Source organism: Haliotis asinina, chromosome 12 (genome assembly GCF_037392515.1).
Source record: "Haliotis asinina isolate JCU_RB_2024 chromosome 12, JCU_Hal_asi_v2, whole genome shotgun sequence".
Taxonomy (NCBI): Eukaryota; Metazoa; Mollusca; class Gastropoda; order Lepetellida; family Haliotidae; genus Haliotis; species Haliotis asinina.
Genome location: NC_090291.1, coordinates 51,838,666 through 51,860,208, shown reverse-complemented (window position 1 = coordinate 51,860,208; position 21,543 = coordinate 51,838,666). Strand labels below are relative to the sequence as shown.

General features: G+C 41.4%; 1 protein-coding gene across 1 annotated transcript; it reads left to right on the top strand.

Moving 5' to 3' along the window:
• The first annotated feature begins 309 nt into the window (after nucleotides 1–309).
• Nucleotides 310–19,879, top strand: LOC137258206 (transmembrane prolyl 4-hydroxylase-like). The gene is made up of 8 exons (XM_067795787.1): nucleotides 310–528; nucleotides 3,574–3,655; nucleotides 5,304–5,487; nucleotides 11,652–11,709; nucleotides 12,464–12,591; nucleotides 17,181–17,274; nucleotides 17,855–17,959; nucleotides 19,360–19,879. Exons 1-8 carry the CDS (start codon nucleotides 355–357, stop codon nucleotides 19,507–19,509), a joined length of 975 nt encoding a protein of 324 aa, XP_067651888.1. The 5' UTR covers nucleotides 310–354; the 3' UTR covers nucleotides 19,510–19,879.
• The last annotated feature ends 1,664 nt before the right edge of the window (nucleotides 19,880–21,543 follow it).

Sequence of the window (21,543 nt, the reverse complement as noted above, 5' to 3'; positions counted from 1 at the left end):
ACACAGGTCAATATAAGTATATGCAGCCTGTTGTAAGTTTTCATCAAGAACTATACTAATATATCCAATCGAACAATTAAAGATAAATGTTTGTTCGGTGTGCACCCCTGGTGTGAACATCGATATACCCAGAATTGAGAACAAAATAAACCGGTTTTAGATTTTATCAAAATATACATTGATGAAAGCTTTTCATTTATATCGTCCTGTTTGATGTGACAATAAGATAGAAAGCGATGATACCGTACAGACAGGGGAGTAGGGATGACAAGGCGAGTATTGATATAACCTACACGTTCATAAGAGGTCGTTCGGTTGGCTGGTTAGTTGAGGAGATAGACGCTGCTGGGAAGGATGTCGCGTACAATGCCGCTCGCTTGGGCGATGCTGTACATGTCGTCAGCGCGCGTGCAAAGGAACGCTACCGTTAATACGTGTGAGAAAACTGAACAATATTCCTTCATTCTTCGTCAGTGCAAATTACCGACAATAAGGGATTATACTTTGCCCTGGATCAGGCCCGGAGAGGTTCGTACTAATTGTTTAAACGAATTATCATTTATCTTTTATCATCGTCCTCGTCATCATCATCATCATCATCATCATCATCATCATCATCATCATCATCATCATCAATGTTTTTGCTGTTCTTACTGCTTATATAGTATACAAGACACAGAATAAAATAAATAAATGTAACATGTTCGTAAGTATAAGCATCAATTTATCATATTTTTTCATATTCTGAAGGACAGCATATGGTATAGCCGCCCCCTTATATTAATACGTATCAACCATGCCTATACTTAGTATCTACCAGAACACACGATTATACATTAATCACTCAGTGCAATACCTTGACCATATATATTCACATCGTGAAGCACTTTACGACAAATGGCATCTATGAATACATAACATGCTTCATAGATAACAAATTCTTTTTGTTCTTCATCATGATGTTTCAGGTTTAATGCTTGCTTCTTCATCAGGTGCAAACGTGGTGATAAAGAATAAACAGAAACTGCTATCCGTAAAAAAGCGTCATGTATTCTTGTTTCATCCAGCTTCTAAAAACCTTTCAAGAACCTCATATGGTATCTAGTTTAAGAATAGCCAGGGTTGGGTATTCCTTTGCGTTAACGATGTACATTTACTTGACTTGAGCCGATGTCTCTGCTGGTGTACTGGAGTCACGGAGTTTTAACACGACCTCTATAGTATTTATCTTGTCCGAGTAGGCTTCAAAATACATGTTTGTTCCGAGGCGTTAAAGTACTCCTACCGTGTTGTGAAACAAATTTGTTGCCAGACCGTTGGCAAATAACATTATTAAATAATGCATGCTATCCATGACGCCAATAATGCATTAACTGCTGGTCTAGATGCACTACTTTCGTCACAGCTCATATTGAACATTAAGGGAAGTGCATTAAAATGCATTGATTAAATGCGACAAGTGTTATATATATCTCACATTTAACAATGCATTGAAGAGTGACATCACATTTATGTTCGCTGTTTTGACCAGTTTGGGTACTGTCAGTAAAATATTGTGAGTCAGAATGTAGAAATACTCGGTTATCACTGTCTGAAATACCCATGAACCACCACACTGTGATTTTTATAAAGAACATTTCTGAATACCAACACGTACGTGATTTATTCGTTAAAAGGTCAGGGTTGTATATTCTGTTTTGTGTCTGCCTATGTGATGAATAGGAGCAAAGAGAGTATTATTTCCCTGTATCGGTAGCATCGGTACGGTGCCACTTCACATATTTGTTAAAGGTCACATGCAACGTAGAACACAACTCTGCAGATTCTGATACCTTTCGGTATGCACTTACAGAAACAAGTCATCAAAAATGTCAGTACCAACCTATAAAGTTGAAAAAGAACGCGATGGAAAAAGGTCCGCGAAATTGGAGTTCAAACGATTCACTAAATTTTCCCCAGCGCTGGGGAAAAAAGTGGTTTCAACAACTGTGCTGCACCACGCCCATAACGCATGCGCAGTGAATAGAATCACGGAGCTTGAAACAGTATGTATGCCCGGAGTATGAGGTCGTGAGCAGTAATCTAGTCTTGGTTGTGTACACAAACAAGTAAATAATCTACTCTTTACATAAAACAACTTGTTGATTGTGATAAGCAGCCTTTGTCACAGAGAAAGCTCAGTGTCTGGTTTATTTACACCTATGTGTCTGCCTGCCAGTCTGCTAAAGACAACATGCAGTACACAGCTTCAGTCACTGACGACATGCAATTTGAACTTAACACCTATCAGGCTATACGCCATAAACAAATAAATTGATTTATGACTCGTGCATCCGACACCTGGATCCGAATTAGGCAGATGTGAAACTTGTTCATGTTTTTATGTCTGTGGGTTGCAAACAAACTACATCCATTTTTCTCGGATGACTGGACCTGACGGAAACTGTTCAAGTTCTGTTTCAAGTCCTGCTTTGTATTTGGACGAATGACAGTTTCCAGCAACGCAGAAGTTCTCCATCTCTACTGAGATGATGTTTGATTGGATCGAACACAAATTCAGAGACCATGTATTTACAAAACCAAAAATCTCTATATACGTTCATTATGGATAACAAATTCTTCTAGTGTATATGGTTTTGTTTGACGGTAATTGAATCCATACTGAAACGACGCATCAAACACAATAAAACAAGTTGTTATCCTTGAAGAATCTTATTTTCGTGTGACTCGCCATACTTCTAAAATGCCCATCAAACAGATCATCTTTTTGTACACACACGAGCCCCGAGCGTATCAGCAAATGAACCAGTCAATCACACACACCACCCGCTTTGACTGGGTTCGGTCTCCCGAGGGCAATCGCGGAGAGTAGAAACGAACAAGGGGACAGACAACACGCCTTGCAAAAAGATAACGTCGAGTGAGTGAGAAAGGTCCTACGCAGCTTTTAGGAATATTCCAGCAATATCACGGGGACAGGCTTCACACATTGTACCTATGTCAGGAATCGAATCAGGGCCTTCAGTGTGACGAGCTAACGCTTTAACCACTAGACTACCCCACCATTGGGTGAGACGTAATCGTTGATTATTGATTATAGTCGATGATGGATTTTACTAAGCAAAAATTATTCCGTCTTAATCACTCTTAGAACTACTATTTAGTTATCTTTTTAGATAACCTACTTACTTACAAACTCTGGATGAAGGCAAAATATTGGAAAAATGACGGATAACGTTCGGAAGAGGATCCTGCTCCTCTGGAGGAATCCAGTTGTCAGTCGCTGCTTACTTGAACTTTTCTTGCATTAGTAGCGATGTATGTGTACAAACATTCCAATTCACGTTAAAAAATGTTCAGAAAGCCTACATTGTCTTGACACATTGATAACACAGCAAGGACTCCGAACTCCCCACCACGCACACGCGAGCGTGCATGCACACACACACACACACAAATGTAACCAAATATGTCAATGTGCAGTTTCCAGTAATGTCGAGCATATGTTTGTCTATGTCGTACCTTGATAATCACTATGAATGCTGTACGCGTAGTTTCCTCTGTGTTTAACAGGCCGGAAGCAAAGAGCGGATACAGTCACATCCGGGTATCACGCATTGGCGAAGTACGTTGGCACAGAACCCACCGGTCTTTGGTGAGTGACTTTAAACCTACACAACCTCAGCCATTAACTCCGGCGGGCTACTTTAAACCTACACAACTTCAGCCATTCCGGGTTATCAAATATGCAGAACTGTATTTTTCTTTCGTAAGAATAAACAAAAGTCAGTCAAGCAAATTGCTGTGAAATACACTTTTCCTAAGATTTGTCCATATTTACAGATAGGTATGTGTGTCGTCTTTTCGAAACGAATATCGGGATGTGTATTCAGCCAGTGAAGGAATAAATTACACCAATACCGAAAAAGTGGTAATTTCCACTTTGCTCATACATACCATTTCATGAGCGCTTTGTGAACTTGCTGCCATCTGGACTTCGACATTAGTATCATTTACGTCAGTAAATACATCACGTGAACAATTATGTATTATGAGGCCTTATAGATCGAATACACGTAAGTTTATCGCACATTCTGAGAGGGCATTCAGGATTTTTCATTCAAATAACAACAGTACATCCATTGACTTGTCGGTAAGATCACAGCTGCGCTTAATATGTACTGCGTGCTATGCTTTAGTGAAAAATGACCACAGAACATATTTATATCCTGAATTTTTTACATGTTTATATTTATCGCTAATATCAAACCATATGAATAATAAATAACATTACAAAGGACGCTTTTGAAGTTGGTATGCATCAACAACGGTGAGAACAACGTAGTTTTTATATTACCATGGGAACGGATATTTACGATATTTCGTTTTCGTTTTATTCCATATAGGTTCTGTAACGAATAACAACGTACATTAACTGCAGACTATTTTCAAGGTCATTATATTGATTGACAGGTAAACGTAATTATGCAGAATTGACTTAAAACGGGCTATGGGGATATTAAGACTGCAATATAAATACGACTATTGTGCCAGTGCTATTGACCTGACATTTTCATCGGCGCTAATGGCTCATATTTCAAGGGATAACATCGATTCTTAATTAGCGCCTATTTTCACAAGATTACCTTTCAGGAATTACACGCAGGTTTGATGCAGATAACAGATCTATAAGATCGCTGAAAGCAATTATGTAAAAACTTGTTTGTATGGAAATCTACTCCAAAACTTGTTTGTATGGAAATCTGAAGCGAAATTATTGATAAACAGCAAAAATCTGTATCAGAACAGGGCACCAGAGATCTCGCAGCGAAACGCTGGGTTTGGCAGAACGTCCTTGGGTTGTAATGGAAAACGTTTCATTTGTTATGTAATACAACACACAATTACGCGCCACGAAACACCATGTCCGTGAACTGTAGAGCCCTATAGTTGTATGATAGAAAACATTTCGCCTGTTGCAGAATTTAACACATAGATCAATGCATCTAGACACCGCGTCCGTGAACTGAACAGTCCCCATATTTATGCTATAAAAAGCATGTTGCTTGTCGCAGAATTTATCTCATAGATCCACCACGTTCGTGAACTGTTGAGTGCCACAGCGGTGCTACAGAAAGTCTTTCGCCTGGTTCTGAGAAGAATACCCTGATCCAAACACCAAGTGTTGTTTCACTCGAAACAACTGCTTCACGTTAGGTTCTCGTAATGGGTGTTCATCCTAACATGCTGGCATACCGAAAGTAAAATTGATTCATTTAGGTGGCATTGCTCCATTTTAACAGAGATTCCTGGATTCCTGACTCCAGAAGAGTGTTCCCTGATTATCAGTCAGGCCAGAGCGCGGGGACTCCGTGGGGCGAGGCAGATGGGGGCCCGGGAGGCCAGGACCAGCAGTCAGGCTTCAGGACGGGTAGCACAGACTGCCTTTGTCAGTGGTGGGCACCATCTGCTGTCTATACGGCACAGGTGGGAAAACACATTGGTCATCTGCTCTAACAGATGCACCAACATTTCCAGAAGTTGTGAAAGTATTTGCTTAATGCGTAGACTAGTAACTCGAACATTCAGTTGTTTTTCATTATCTAGAAACAGAGTTGGATGTGACAATACTTTGCCTACCATGCTAAAATATGGCGTGTCAATTTGATGTGTTGGGGTGAAGGTCAAGGTCGGTTAGGAACACTTCCGGTAAAATAACGATTGCGATGAATGATCATCTAATTTACATTTTTCCTCGAGTGTAAATTTCTGTAAATGAGGTTCTCTTCTGCTCTGACGATGCACTTCCGGTTGTTCTTCCCTTCAGACGTGAAGTAGTCAAGGAGGCAGTGTGACTAATCTCGGGACACCATGTGTCCACGTTGTATCATATGCTTTTTCTAAGTCGAAAAATGTCCCCTTTCACTAAAACCAGATTGGGATTTTACAAGAAGTTCGTTTAGCTCCATCCAAGATCTTAATCGCCGTATTCTTGCTTTTGCGACAAACCGAGGCTTAAAGCTTACATATACTTTAATGAGGTACAAATACATAAATCATTTATTGACATCGTTATAAATGAAACGTGGTCATTAAAACTACCCATTTCGACATCTAATTGCCTTAAATCGACCTTTTTGACTCTCCCGCGCACGAAATTTCAACCAACCAGAGGGGCGCGCCTCCATGACGTAATGTGGGGTATACCTGTGTGGGTTGCTGAAGTATTCATCTACATTTCCTGGGGTTGATCACCTTCTTTATAGGTTTGTCTAAACCTGCAGTCATGACAACTGTTTTGAAAAATGAAAAAATCGTGTTACCTTCTTTGCTTATTTTCCGAGATACAGCTGATTTCCATAGACGATTCTGTCAAAACCGCTTGTTATCATAATGGTTATGAATTATTCTTGTAGTTCTGTTACAAGCAGTGTCATGCAAAATCGTTTTGGTCATGATTCAAAAACACATTTAACTACGAGCAGGAAGTAGTTTTGATGTTTTAACTTGAAGGACACAAACCTTAATCTGATTCTCAAACTGACTTTAGACCGTAATGTCACGATTTAAAAAAAAATGTTGCGAACATCCGCCAGCTTTCTCCTAGTCATAAAAGCTAAACTACTGTCTTCTGGTAGCAGAATATGTATTTGATTGATGGATAATAGTGTTTTACATGACAGTGCTGATAACATACTAAATTCACTCTTGGAATCGAGGTGGATGTCAATATGATACTACCTACAATGTTATTGTCACGTCGACCACAGCCTCGCTTCCGAGGAAGAAAGCGTTATATTACAAGTATGTCATGCAAAATCCTTCAAAATGTCATCAATCATTTACAGCTAGTAAGTAGTTTTGATTTTATTAACTCGATGAAAACAAATTTGAATACTATCTTCTGTCCTAGAAGCGTGGTAGGTGTCGAACCACACTGTGTAATACGTACAGGCTGCCGAAACGCTCGCTCGCACTCAAGAACAACATATTTAGCACGAACCGAGGGTCCGGTGGAAGTACGTTCATGGTGACACCATCGCCCGATACCTGGGAACATCTGACAGCAACAAAAGCGAAAAGAACAAATGGACGAGCTTGTTGCACATTTTATGTAGAACTAACTGAAAATCCTTCATCACGTGGCATCACTGCAGGACTCTGGCGACGTAACCAGTCTGTGGTTTCCTTGTGGGCGAGAGTGAAGCAGACGACTTTTTGGCAACTTTTAATCACTCGGTATTATTTAACCACACTTTTTTGAAGAATGAATTTTGTGTAGGTCGTTCATATGTAATGGGTAAAGGAGTACAAAAAATGTGAGTTTATTCGTTCTTTAAAGGCGTTGGCTGATGCAGAAACCATCTACATGATGGGAATTGGAAGATGGCATCCAAGATTTTCCCTCAGGTATTGCTAGTTTTTTGCATTTGATGTTAAAAATATCAGTCCAAGTCATGTTATGTTCACAATACACTGTATTAGTAAATGGGGTAATGGGCAAATCAGATATTAGCAACTACAATAACAAAACCGTTGAAAAAACATTTTTCATTGGTTTCAGATGTACTGTCTAAGAGTCTCCTTCATTGACAACACCATCCCAACAAAACCCGAGCCTGCAATGACTGATGTGGACAAGTGAGAGGAACCGGACTGTGGTCAGTGGCCTTTAGGATGTCCTTAGAGCCTTTCTTGTGGTGTGTGAACGAGGTGTAAACTCACGTGGGTGTTTTTACCATTTCACTCTGGAAACATCGTGGCACATTCAAAGTTTGGGTTTGGCAGTCCGCTACAATAGTAATGGAGAGTTGAATGTTGGATTGACTGGCGTTTCTTCCAGTAGAACATATGGCGAGGAAGTTTATGAGGTCACAGTTACCCGATCACCCAGAAGGAGAAGAACTTCTCCAGTACAGGTCATATGGCAGTGGCAGATTCAGAAGGATCGAAATCCTTCAGGCAGGTCGAAGGATTATTCCTGAGTGTCAGGAGGGCTCCTGCGATGTTTCCCCCGCATGTCTGGAATGTGCACGAGGTTACACTGTCAGATGATCCACTTAAAAGGACCAAGGACCAACAACGCGTGTGAAGGCTGGAATATGAAGTTCACAACTAATCTGTCTATAAGACAATCGAATGTTTCCAGAGGGAACAGACATCAGTAAGGACTGTAACTGCCCAGGACGCCATTGGAAATGTCATTGTGAGGAAAACAAGATGCAAGTCTGCACAAACTGTGTAGTAACATTGCCGCCAGGAGGAAGTCCATCTCCGAGTTTCAGTGGCAGTGAACATCCGGCTTAATAAATCTCAGAACTCGATTATCTCATGTCATCATGTGATGCATTATGAAGAAAAATATTGAAGCTTTGTTATTCTATACATTTCCTGGCAGAAAATGAAAAGAGGGCTTTTACCGAGGACTTTCTTTATTTTTTGCTTGGCAGAATTAGGACTTTTTACCGGGATGTTTTTACGTAGGATTTTTTTTACCAAACACTTTTTAAACAATGTGCAGCACCCTTTCTAAAAAAAGCTGTATCCATCCAATGCAGGAATGAAATCAGACGAGTAAAGCCGCTGTCATCGCCAACCTCGTTCCTGAGTTTACCCCGCTAACCAGGGTGTCTGTCTCTACAATACGTGCTCTCTTCCATCCAGAATTACTTCCCTTACGAAACAGGAATCAATAGCGTGCCAGACAGTCCCTGATAAGAAATCAGTGAAATACTGGCGATGACTAAAATGTTGTGGTGTATTTGATAGTTTAAGCAGTTAGAAAAGTATCGAAGCTTCGTGACATCTGCTACACTTTTCTAAACCACGCGAAGAATGCTATCACATGAGCAATTAAAACATCAACACAAGTGCTAAAATGTCGAATTCGCGATTCGCATTTCGTGTTCGCATACAAATGTTCATGTTCCTGTACAAATGTCTCCTTTTCAGTCTCAAACTGTATCACATAACAGATATTGTAACCTTCTGATATGTCGTGATTAAACTTTGAAACATGATTAAAATTAACAAGAAGTCAATTTGTTCACCTCAAATCTGCGGTATTTGACTTGAACAAATTGAGGTATATACTAGTACAGGTTTCATCTGGTCAGCTCGCTAGAGTAAATTACACGTTATCACGTGGGTATCACACTTTCTAAATATTTTGCCAGTAATGGCAGATAGAAAAAAAATCACTCTTGTGCTTCACTTATGTCTGTTTCATTTAATGTTTGCTGATCAAAGGAAGACAATTTTCAGTAATTCAACAATAACACGAACACCATGCTTTGTTCTAATAATAGGACGACATTACTACAATTTACACTACTGCGAGATCAATGTTGGGGTCTTTCTAAAAGCTTTTGATCATGGAACCAATAGATATTCATAAGAGTTTGAAACTAAAACGGACTGTTTGCTCAAAGTATCTTTTCACTGTATAGTTATTGATATCGTTCAATAATAGTATGCAGGAAATGGTATTGAAAAGAAGACCATGACGGATTCAGAGAGTATTGAACACCAGCTTGCTACTGTTTGGCACGGATAATACAATTCTCAGCTATCTGTGACATGCATGTGGAACTCCATTCTGTCACATCGGGCTCAGTTTAATGTCACTGCGAACATTGGGATGAGCTCGTACTGGAACTGGATTTACTAGTTTCACACGGTCACGTGACTATCACATATCGCCTTTGAGGTGGGCGACAGCCATGACACTTGTATTAGGGGTGGGTGCTGAGTATGATGGGTTGGGGTAGGTAGGGTTTACAATATCTTGAAGACCTTGTTCCACAACGGTGCCGTCAGCGTCTACCTGCCTACAACAGATAATTTCCACGCAGCCGTTGTTTAAGTGGAAAGTATTCAGAATTTTAGGAATATGTTTAATTGGATTTCTAGTATGAACAGAAATCATCTATCAAGTGCTTGGCTTCATTCAAGAGAGAGAACTCCGTTAATCCTTTTTCAGTTGTTTGTGAATAGTTATCCCCCGTGTTTACTTTTTAGCAGACGACATTTTCACTGATCCTCAGTATGGATGACCTAGAGAAGAGGACGTTCTTTTTAGAGTATTATAACAAAGACATCTGGTCAGGTCAGCAAGATTGATTTCAAGTTGTAGGCATCCCTTTGTCCACTGTTTGTCGTGTTTTGAAAAATATTGCAAATTGACATGACATTGGGCACCAGGGAGGCGGAGGTAGGCCCAGAAAATTGACTGTCGGTGACAGGAGGCGGTTTGGTATTCTTGTTTCTGAAATCAAACGAAGGAGTTTAGAAACCTTAAGGCTGGATATGATTGATAGCGGAACTGTGGTCGTCTGTAAGGAGATAATTAGAACTGAGCTGCTTTCAGTGGAGTGGCAGAAAAGGGGAGGAATTCCGTCACCGATCATGAAACCTGAACGAAAGGAGTGAAAGCTGAACTGGTGCTTACAGCGTAGACATTTTAACTGACACAATGTGATTTTCTCAGATGAAAGTTCTGTGTGGCTGTTTCCTAATATGTCGAAATTCTGGACCCCCCCAAAAAAACTGAAAAACCAAAGTAGGTCCGAATTTTAGCGTGCCGCATATCTGTATTAGGGGCAACGCCCCTCTGTGTATTTGAAGGGGATATGAACAGTGAGCGGTTTCACAGATATTCTCGAGGGACATTTACGTCCATATGCTCACTTGTTTCGTGGAAATAGTTGGATTTTAGCAGGACAACGACCCAAAACATGTGACATTACTAGAATGGCTAAGCTATAGCCCTGACCTAAATCCAAAGAAAATGTCTGGGGACTTATGAAGGAAAGTGTCAATAAGATAATCTGACAAATATTGCTGGAATGAAAGAGGCGATGGTCCGTTATTGGGACAGCATGGGCCATGACTTTCTTTGGGTCATAACTTCTTTGATCAGTAGTATGCCCCGCCACCGTGAAGCCTGCATTGATGACCATAGGTGACTTCACAAAATACTATCTGTTCACCTGTCATTGAATATGGAGTTATTTTCTGCTAATGTTCACATTTAATACGCGAGTAATATGTGCAAAAAACGTAAATTAATAATCTTTAAATTCTCAATAATTTCTGGTCATACCAAATACGCATGCAAGCGTGCTATAAGGGAATGCAATAAAGTGGAATTGTTCCCTTATTTGTTTCCGGGTTTCCATAAAGGGAATCTATAAAGGAACACTTGTACTTTCATGTGTTTCCTTATTCGTTTTCATGACATTACCAAATAGTAGGTGACCAATGTTCTCACGTGTGAAAGTACATGAATGCGCGTGTGCGTGTGTGTGCTATAATCCTTAGACTTCGACTTCTTTTGGTTCGCTACTCAACATCTAGCTGTTTACACCTGCGTCACTTTGGATCTTGTCATTAAATTCATATACCATGATTTACTGTGTATAATTTAACTCAGTCAACATGTTAAGGTAATATACAGAAGGAAATGGTTTAAGAAAGATCTTATGACCCCTTAGTTCTTGGTTTTTCGGGTTTCGGGTTAATTATCAGTATTTCATTCCAGATGGGTTATGTTGTCATTATTTGCAACACTTAGAACTGGTTGGGAAATACGGGAAGAACATTGGCATATACTCTGTGTGTTACTGTACCGCACAACGTTCATGTTTCAGGATATCAGCTCTGACGGGAATTCCCCTCGACCTTGTTCTGGAGAGTGAACCTGTGCAGGTGAGGGTTGAGCTAGTTAACTTGTGCAGGTGAGTGGATGGGCTAGTTAACCTGTGCAGGTGACAGGTGAGGTAGTTAACCTGTGCAGGTGATTACACGATGTCATTTAGGAAGTGGTCAAATGCAACATGTGTCATATTTGGGATTTCACTTCCTCAGTAAAGTACAAATTCTAGTACTTTTATGGTTGAGTCCTACCCGGGATTCGAACCCGCACCCTCAGTCAGGGACCTAATCCCCAACACACAAAGTCAGCCGCCTAACCCGCTCAGCCACGGCGGCTTCCATTGTGGACTTCCTGTGCAGGTGAGTGGACTGGGTAGTTAACCTGTACAAATGAGGTGGTGGGATAGTTAACGAGAGCAGGCGTTCGGTGGGACAACTCGTGCAGGTGTTCGATGGAACAGTTAACCTGTGCAGGTGTTCGGTGGGATAGATAACCTGTGCAGGTGTTCGATGGGATAGTTAACCTGTACAGGTGTGGGTGTGGGTGTGGGTGTGGGTGTGGGTGTGGGTGTGGGTGTGGGTGTGGGTGTGGGTGTGGGTGTGGGTGTTTAGCCTGTGCTTGTGCAGATTCTGTTGGTAGACTTGTCTCTCATCACACAAGTATCCACATGCAGCTACTAATCCCTGGAAAGACCGGACCCCCAAGCACCCCGTTAATCTCGTGGGTCGCATGGACGCACCGTGTGGTTGTGCATCATACAATGGAGATATGTAAGTAGCACGTGATGCTGTTGTCTTCTACTCTCAGGTGGTGATGTACACAGCAGGGGGATACTACCACAGTCATTACGACAGTTCAAGAGATGTGGGGCAAGGGAAGCCATGTTGCCACCACACCTGGTTCCCACACACCAAACACCGATGTGTCTTGTGTAGGTAGGCGGTGCATACTGATTGTGTTACCTGTATCTTGTGTAAGTAGGCATAGTAGTTGTGCTACCTGTGTCTTGTGTAGGTAAACTATAGCAGTTGTGCTACCTGTGTCTTGTGTGGGTAGACTATAGTAGTTGTGCTACCCGTGTCTTGTGTAGGTAAACTATAGTAGTTGTGCTACCTGTGTCTGGTGTGGGTAGACTATAGTAGTTGTGGTACCTGTGTCTGGTGTGGGTAGACTATAGTAGTTGTGGTACCTGTGTCTGGTGTGGGTAGACTATAGTAGTTGTGGTACCTGTGTCTTGTGTGGGTAGACTATAGTAGTTGTGCTACCTGTGTCTTGTGTGGGTAGACTATAGTAGTTGTGCTACCTGTGTCTTGTGTGGGTAGACTATAGTAGTTGTGCTACCTGTGTCTTGTGTAAGCAGACATAGTAGTTGTGGTACCTGTGTCTTGTGTGGGTAGACTATAGTAGTTGTGCTACCTGTGTCTTGTGTGGGTAGACTATAGTAGTTGTGCTACCTGTGTCTTGTGTGGGTAGACTATAGTAGTTGTGGTACCTGTGTCTGGTGTGGGTAGACTATAGTAGTTTTGCTACCTGTGTCTTGTGTGAGCAGACATAGTAGTTGTGCTACCTGTGTCTTGTGTAAGCAGACATAGTAGTTGTGGTACCTGTGTCTTGTGTGGGTAGACTATAGTAGTTGTGGTACCTGTGTCTTGTGTGGGTAGACTATAGTAGTTGTGGTACCTGTGTCTTGTGTGGGTAGACTATAGTAGTTGTGGTACCTGTGTCTGGTGTGGGTAGACTATAGTAGTTTTGCTACCTGTGTCTTGTGTGAGCAGACATAGTAGTTGTGGTACCTGTGTCTAGTGTGGGTAGACTATAGTAGTTGTGGTACCTGTGTCTGGTGTGGGTAGACTATAGTAATTGTGTTACCTGTGTCTTGTGTAGGTAGACTATAGTAGTTGTGGTACCTGTGTCTTGTGTGGGTAGACTATAGTAGTTGTGCTACCTGTGTCTAGTGTGGGTAGACTATAGTAGTTGTGCTACCTGTGTCTTGTGTGAGCAGACATAGTAGTTGTGCTACCTGTGTCTTGTGTGGGTAGACTATAGTAGTTGTGGTACCTGTGTCTGGTGTGGGTAGACTATAGTAATTGTGTTACCTGTGTCTTGTGTAGGTAGACTATAGTAGTTGTGCTACCTGTGTCTGGTGTGGGTAGACTATAGTAGTTGTGCTACCTGTGTCTTGTGTAAGCAGACATAGTAGTTGTGCTACCTGTGTCTGGTGTGGGTAGACTATAGTAGTTTTGCTACCTGTGTCTTGTGTGAGCAGACATAGTAGTTGTGCTACCTGTGTCTTGTGTGGGTAGACTATAGTAGTTGTGGTACCTGTGTCTGGTGTGGGTAGACTATAGTAGTTGTGGTAGCTGTGTCTTGTGTGGGTAGACTATAGTAGTTGTGGTACCTGTGTCTTGTGTGGGTAGACTATAGTAGTTGTGCTACCTGTGTCTTGTGTGGGTAGACTATAGTAGTTGTGCTACCTGTGTCTTGTGTAAGCAGACATAGTAGTTGTGCTACCTGTGTCTTGTGTGGGTAGACTATAGTAGTTGTGGTACCTGTGTCTTGTGTGGGTAGACTATAGTAGTTGTGGTACCTGTGTCTTGTGTGGGTAGACTATAGTAGTTGTGCTACCTGTGTCTGGTGTGGGTAGACTATAGTAGTTTTGCTACCTGTGTCTTGTGTGAGCAGACATAGTAGTTGTGGTACCTGTGTCTAGTGTGGGTAGACTATAGTAGTTGTGCTACCTGTGTCTGGTGTGGGTAGACTATAGTAATTGTGTTACCTGTGTCTTGTGTAGGTAGACTATAGTAGTTGTGGTACCTGTGTCTGGTGTGGGTAGACTATAGTAGTTGTGCTACCTGTGTCTTGTGTAAGCAGACATAGTAGTTGTGCTACCTGTGTCTGGTGTGGGTAGACTATAGTAGTTTTGCTACCTGTGTCTTGTGTGAGCAGACATAGTAGTTGTGCTACCTGTGTCTTGTGTGGGTAGACTATAGTAGTTGTGGTACCTGTGTCTGGTGTGGGTAGACTATAGTAGTTGTGCTACCTGTGTCTTGTGTAAGCAGACATAGTAGTTTTGCTACCTGTGTCTTGTGTGGGTAGACAATAGTAGTTGTGGTGCCTGTGTCTGGTGTGGGTAGACTATAGTAGTTGTGCTACCTGTGTCTTGTGTGGGTAGACTATAGTAGTTGTGGTACCTGTGTCTTGTGTGGGTAGACTATAGTAGTTGTGCTACCTGTGTCTTGTGTAAGCAGACATAGTAGTTGTGGTACCTGTGTCTTGTGTGGGTAGACTATAGTAGTTGTGCTACCTGTGTCTTGTGTAAGCAGACATAGTAGTTGTGGTACCTGTGTCTTGTGTGGGTAGACTATAGTAGTTGTGGTACCTGTGTCTTGTGTGGGTAGACTATAGTAGTTGTGGTACCTGTGTCTTGTGTGGGTAGACTATAGTAGTTGTGCTACCTGTGTCTTGTGTAAGCAGACATAGTAGTTATGGTACCTGTGTCTGGTGTGGGTAGACTATAGTAGTTGTGCTACCTGTGTCTGGTGTGGGTGGACTATAGTAGTTGTGCTACCTGTGTCTTGCGTAAGCAGACATAGTAGTTGTGGTACCTGTGTCTTGTGTGGGTAGACTATAGTAGTTGTGCTACCTGTGTCTTGTGTGGGTAGACTATAGTAGTTGTGCTACCTGTGTCTTTTGTGGGTAGACTATAGTAGTTGTGGTACCTGTGTCTTGTGTGGGTAGACTATAGTAGTTGTGCTACCTGTGTCTGGTGTGGGTAGACTATAGTAGTTGTGCTACCTGTATCTTGGGTGGGTAGACTACAGTAGTTGTGCTACTTGTGTCTTGTGTGGGTAGACTATAGTAGTTGTGGTACCTGTGTCTTGTGTGGGTAGACTATAGTAGTAGTTTAAACTGGGGCTCGTCAGGCGGAAGACAGGAGTTTGACTCCCAAGGGGGCTGTGTGGTAGCCTCGTGGTTAGTGAGTTTGTCCGTAACGCCGGAGGCTCGAGTTTTGCTTCCCTACATGGATGGTGTCCCCGCCGTGATACTGCTGTAATATAGCAAAAAGCGGCGTAAAACCATACTCACTCGCCTGACCCCAAGATTGGTTTCTCCGCGTCGTGATAGCTTGAACAACACTCTCTTCCCTCTTTCTCTCTGCATATATAGTATTCCCGGAAATTATTGAGAATCATGTTGCGGCATGTAACTCATTACGTTTATTAACTTCTGGCGTTTTACTTACATAAACATGCTAAAACATCATCCTTTTACAGTCTCAGTCTTGTTTTAGTACTTTGTTAGACCTCCTCGCTCAGCAATGCATGCCTGAATACGCCTAGGTACACTACCCATCAAAGTATGTAGGTAATCGTGTGACAGGGTATCCCAATATTGGACCACCTCGGCCTTCATATCTTCAATATTTCTCAGTCCCTTTTGGTTTATTCTGTCCTTCATGACTCCCCACACATTCTCAATTAGGTTTAGGTCTGGGCTGTAACTGGGCCAGTCTAAAACTTGAACATTTTCGCCCGACAACCACTGTTTTGTGTAGCGCGCAGTGTGTTTTGGGTCCTTATCATGCTGGAAAATCCAATCATCTTCATATAATGTTTGTGCTGTCGGAAGAAGGTGACCATTTAGAATGTCAACGTATCTTTCTTTTGTCAAGTTTCCCGTGAAAACACACAATGGTGTCACTCCGCGAGCCGATATGCCACCCCACATGTGAAACTTCGGGCTATGTTTTGGTCGCTGGTAGATAGGTTTGACAGTATCTTTGGTCCAAATTTTCACACAATTAGGGAAAAGCCAAACAGAACTTTCATCCGAAAAGAAAACATTATCCCAGTCTTGATTTTCATGAGCCCGACACCAGTTTAAACGTTTTTCCTTTTGTGCATCTTTCATCAACGGCGAGGGAATTCCACATTTTTTCACCCAAGTAAGTCTCTGTAATTCCTGCCTAACTGTTTCATTGCATACCTGAGGACTTCCTCTGCTAATCATTTCATTTCTGATGTTCTCAACACTTTTCAATTTGCCCCTACTCACAATCTGCCCAAGTCTTCGACGATCCACAACACTGAATTTCCTAGGCCGACCTGCCCCTGCTTTGTGCTCTATCCCGGTTCTTGTTTGAATATTCTTCACAGTTCTGTATACTGTAGACAGAGGAATACCATGTCTACAAGCTAACACTTTAGCATCAGCCTCACCCCTTTCAAAATCATCTAGAATGAGCTTTCTTTTCTCTCTTCCTGTAAATTCTGCCATGTCAACACAGGAAGCCGTCTGCTCGGACAAGGGAGATAACTCTTGACGCAATGAGCTGCCTTCTAAGCCTTCAAGAGTTGTCTCCCTTATTTAGTATGCTTAATGCATAGTGAAAGCCCTTTTTCCAATCTTAGCATCATTAGAAAAAAAACAAAGATTTTCTCAATAATTTCTGGGAACACTGTATTTGCTTAAAGACATTTTACACATCTCCTGTAGCGTATATAAATTGTGCTTGTCTTGGCAGATACCTGACCGTGTTGGTGTACCTGAATGACGTGGAGGAGGGGGGAGAAACAGCATTCCCTGTCGCAGACCAAGATTACGATTTTAGAATATCGGTAACAGTACTTTACGGGGTTGGCAATCACGTTGTACATGCTTCTCCATGAACATCACCATCACCCTCCCTTGCCATTAACTTTGAATGGTTCCTTACCTTTCTCAAGATTTGAAACTCTCAAACATTTTGTATGATGTAGATTCCATAAAACACTTCACTGAACACACAAGTTAGGCACACTCTGTGAAACTACACAGCAGGAGTCCACAGTGGTCGGCTGGTTTGTTTGTTAGTTAACCTCACTCAGCAATATTCCAACTATATACCGGCGGTCTGTACATAATCGAGTCTGGACCAGACAATACAGTGATCAGTGAGCATAGATCAACACAACCCGGGTACTATTACATGTGTCAACCAAGTCAGCCTCTTACTCGCCATGTACTCGCCTCTTACTCGCCATGTACTCGCCATGTACTCGCCTCTTACTCGCCATGTACTCGCCTCTTACATGGGATAGAAAGTCGTGGATGTGGCATAGAAAGCTGTGACAACTATGGAAAACATAATCGGAATGTCTAACCTCATTACATTCCATTTCAGAATATGTATGTACGTGCTTATAAACGATTTTTCAGAGAGAACACACTAATCTGACGGAAAACTGTCACCGGGCACCTGTAGCCGTGACCCCGGAGATGGGCAAGGCGGTCATGTGGTACAATCATCATAGGGAGGCCAAGGTCAGTGATAATGATGCACCTAATTTAATGACTTAATAACATTGTAGAAGACATGTCCAGAGAAATCTCTCCTTCTACGTAGTAAGGACGGATTGTATTGCAAAGACAATCGTAGGCGCGTGACAAATAAACTGACAAACAAAGGTACTCATGCGATCAACTGGTGCTATGAGAATATTAAAAATAACCCAAACAACTTATGTATTGAAAAGTGTTTTTGATTGTGACTTGCGAGTCACTGCCTTTACCAGCTGCCAAAACACCACTGATACCGAACCTAGTTGCGACTTTGCCATTGGATCTCGTTCCCAGATTAAGTCGATGTTGAAAGGTCAATGGCATGCTCTCACATGGTCGATAGACCCGACTGCCCACAACATTTACCCATCACATCTATTTGTTGATTGGGTGACCTAAAGCTGCTGATGACGATGACGATGACGTCACTATGAGCAGACGAGCAATACTCAGCTGATGCTCATCCTATGGTCCTCAAGTTCTGGGATTTCAGATATCTGGCACATCAGACTGACGCATCAGATTGTCTGTTAATGGTCTGTCCCCCACAGCTGACCTCTCTGGCTATATGTCTGTTCGAGTTCATGATGTCCCGCGCAACACGCTGAATAAGATATTTATTGTGTTTTTGCAGTGCACACACGATGTTTGTGAACTGCAAGTCAAAATGAAATACTTTTAAAAAAAGTTACGTAGTTCTTTTTGAACACAATACAAAATACCCTGGTGTCTTCTTTCTTTTGTATGTCAGTATATATTTAGAAAGAAACGAGTACGACGTCGTAATCACCCCGTGAACCAAAATCCAGTCCTACTTTTCCCTAAGCGTTCCGTTAAAGTATTACATTTACGATCAGCTTAAACATGCATAGTACCATTCAAAGAAGTCACGTGCTACTAGCGTAAAACCGTCCTAAGCGCATGAGTGAGTGGGTGAGTTAAAATTTAAAATCGGTAGTATTTCAGCCATATCGAGCGAACGCTCTAACCACTAGGCTACCTCCTTGGGAGTCAAACTTGCGTTCTCGACGTGCCGAACAACAGTTTAAACAGCTTGGCTACACCACCTCCTGTTGTGCTGTGGAGTAGAAATTCACTTCATCGTTGTATAAAGATCTATTTGTACCCATAGCTTTTAATAATATTCATATTGTATTACAATTGTAACGTTAGAATCACTTTGGACTAAATGAACGTCACTCGCTATTAATAATACCCAAGTACTACCGTACAGGAACTGCTTGCAGAACAAACGTCTCAACAATGTAAAGACTCGGTATTTGAAATCAATAAAACGAAGTGGGATTTTAATACGTTTCCTGGTATGAACAATGATTATTGACACGGCACAGTGTTCAAGAGTGTGGTGTTTGTGTTTGCAGACTGGTTGGATCGGGCCACTGCACAGACGGTCTCTTCATGGCGGATGTAACGTCAGGAAGGGAGAAAAGTGGATTGCCAATTTTTGGATCAATGCAGCTGACTACGTGAATAAAGATAGATATAGTGTATATGCGGAACGCTGGGAGTAGAACACAATAAAGATAGATATAGTGTATATGCGGAAAGCTGGGAGTAGAACACAATAAAGATAGATATAGCATATACACGGAACGCTGGGAGTAGAACACAATAAGCTACGCTTTTTTATTTTCTTTTGTAAACTTCATTTATCCAGTTCGTAATATCCCTTGAAAGGGAAAGGAAACCCTGGGAACACGATCAGATGAGTGAACATTGGTTTGACAAGTTATACACGTGTGTGCGTGGGTGTCTTTGTGCAAGTTCACATGTGCGGTTGTTTGTGTGTGTTTTGTTTCAAAGTAATATTTAAAGATGAATTCTTTGACGAAAATCATTATGTCATGTCGACTTTGTAACAGATTAAAATATCGCAATCTAGTTTCTGAGTTGTTTTTGTTGTCTCCAGCAAGGGAGTAACGTATTGTGAAGGGCTGTGCACCTTTGCTGCAAAATGCAAAAATCTGCTATCTGAACAGCGAAACGGCATTGGCTTTAGATAGGTTTATTGGTTAGTGAGAATCTTCTCTAGACAAATGTAAGCTTGTGGAAGCTTGTAATATGCCACGTGTTTGTGGTTTCACCCATGGTGTAACCTGAATACCGTTAATGGCGGCGTTATTATCAACGTAGATCGGTTGCTCTAAGATTCAGATACAGACTTCAGGGAAGATCATCGATCGCCGTCGCTAGAAAGAGCATTCCGTAAACAATTTCAGGTTGATATTTTATGTAGACAAATATAAATATCAACTGATAAATTGTAAAAGCCAGAATTGGTCATAGAATATAATACAAGTACTAATTACCTATTAAAAACAATTGCATTGTCCTCTAGAAGTCACGTAGACACCATTGTTCAGGAATGTGTATTGTCTGTTCGATTATGCCTGCATCTATTGGACATTCACTGCACGTATGTACGACCACTCGTAGTAGTATACCACAACAGGTAGAACCTGAATACCGTGAAAGGTGAGGTTATTATCGACGTAGATCGGTTGCTCTAAAATTTAGAAAGACACTTCGGGTAACATCCCTTGAGTTTAGTTTTACGCCGCTTTTAGCTATACTCCAGCGATATCACGGCGGGGACATCAGAAATGGGCTTCACACATTGTACCCATGTGGGGAAACGAACCCGGGCCTTCGGCCAACGAGCGAACGCTTCAAGCACTAGAGTAGACTTAAAATACAAACAGAAATCATTTTCCATTTTCGCCCTGTCAGTGCATATTTGTGGTTGTTTTTGTTTTAGTTACTTGCTCTGTCCAACATTCGCGTTTATACAGCAATCATGCACGTGCATTTAGACCAATGTCCAAGAATGTTTTTTCTCGTTTTAAGAAATACCCGATTCGTATACAACAGCGTTTTATCGGGGCCATGTTTTAATTTCTGCATGGATTCAAACCTGTACCAGCGGGCTTTTTTGAAATAAATTACTTTAAAAGTGGTAACCTCTTTTTGCGCTGTAGTTTAGATTACTGCCTGGTCTATAAGAGTGAGTGTTCGTTTTGTTATGAAGCTCATAATGTAAAGACAAAGTACAATTTCTGTTCTAATCCTGGTGGTATTTTATATCATTTATTCAACGACAATAATTATCAGTTGGCAAATCGGTAAAAAGTAAAATTATTATTTTATAACATTTACATAATCTTTTCGCTCTTCAATAATTGAGCATTGTACATGTTGCCATGCGATAGGAAGCTAGTTTCTTCCAAATAACTAGGAGGATATTTTGCTTTCTCCTAGACTATTTGTAATGACTTTAACACAGGAAAACACACAACGTTCTAATGATTTCGTCCTATCATCGATCGCCGTGACTGGAAAAGAACACCCTGATAACAATTTCAGGCTGATGTTTTATGTTGACAAAGTATCAATTAATAAATTGTAAAAGCCAGGATTGGTCATAGAATACAATGCAAATAATAACTATCTGTTAAGAACAACTGAATGGTCCGCGAGAAGTCACTCACTTAGATACCATTGTTCAGGAACGTGTATTGTCTGTTCGATTATGTCTGTATCGACTG

Excerpts from the sequence above, each read along its gene's own strand:
- LOC137258206 (XM_067795787.1), top strand. The coding sequence starts at position 355 with ATGTCGCGTACAATGCCGCTCGCTTGGGCGATGCTGTACATGTCGTCA. Across the intron at positions 11,710-12,463 it reads TGGAGAGTGAACCTGTGCAG|GTGGTGATGTACACAGCAGG; the intron begins GTGAGGGTTGAG and ends TTCTACTCTCAG. Across the intron at positions 17,275-17,854 it reads ATTACGATTTTAGAATATCG|AGAGAACACACTAATCTGAC; the intron begins GTAACAGTACTT and ends ACGATTTTTCAG.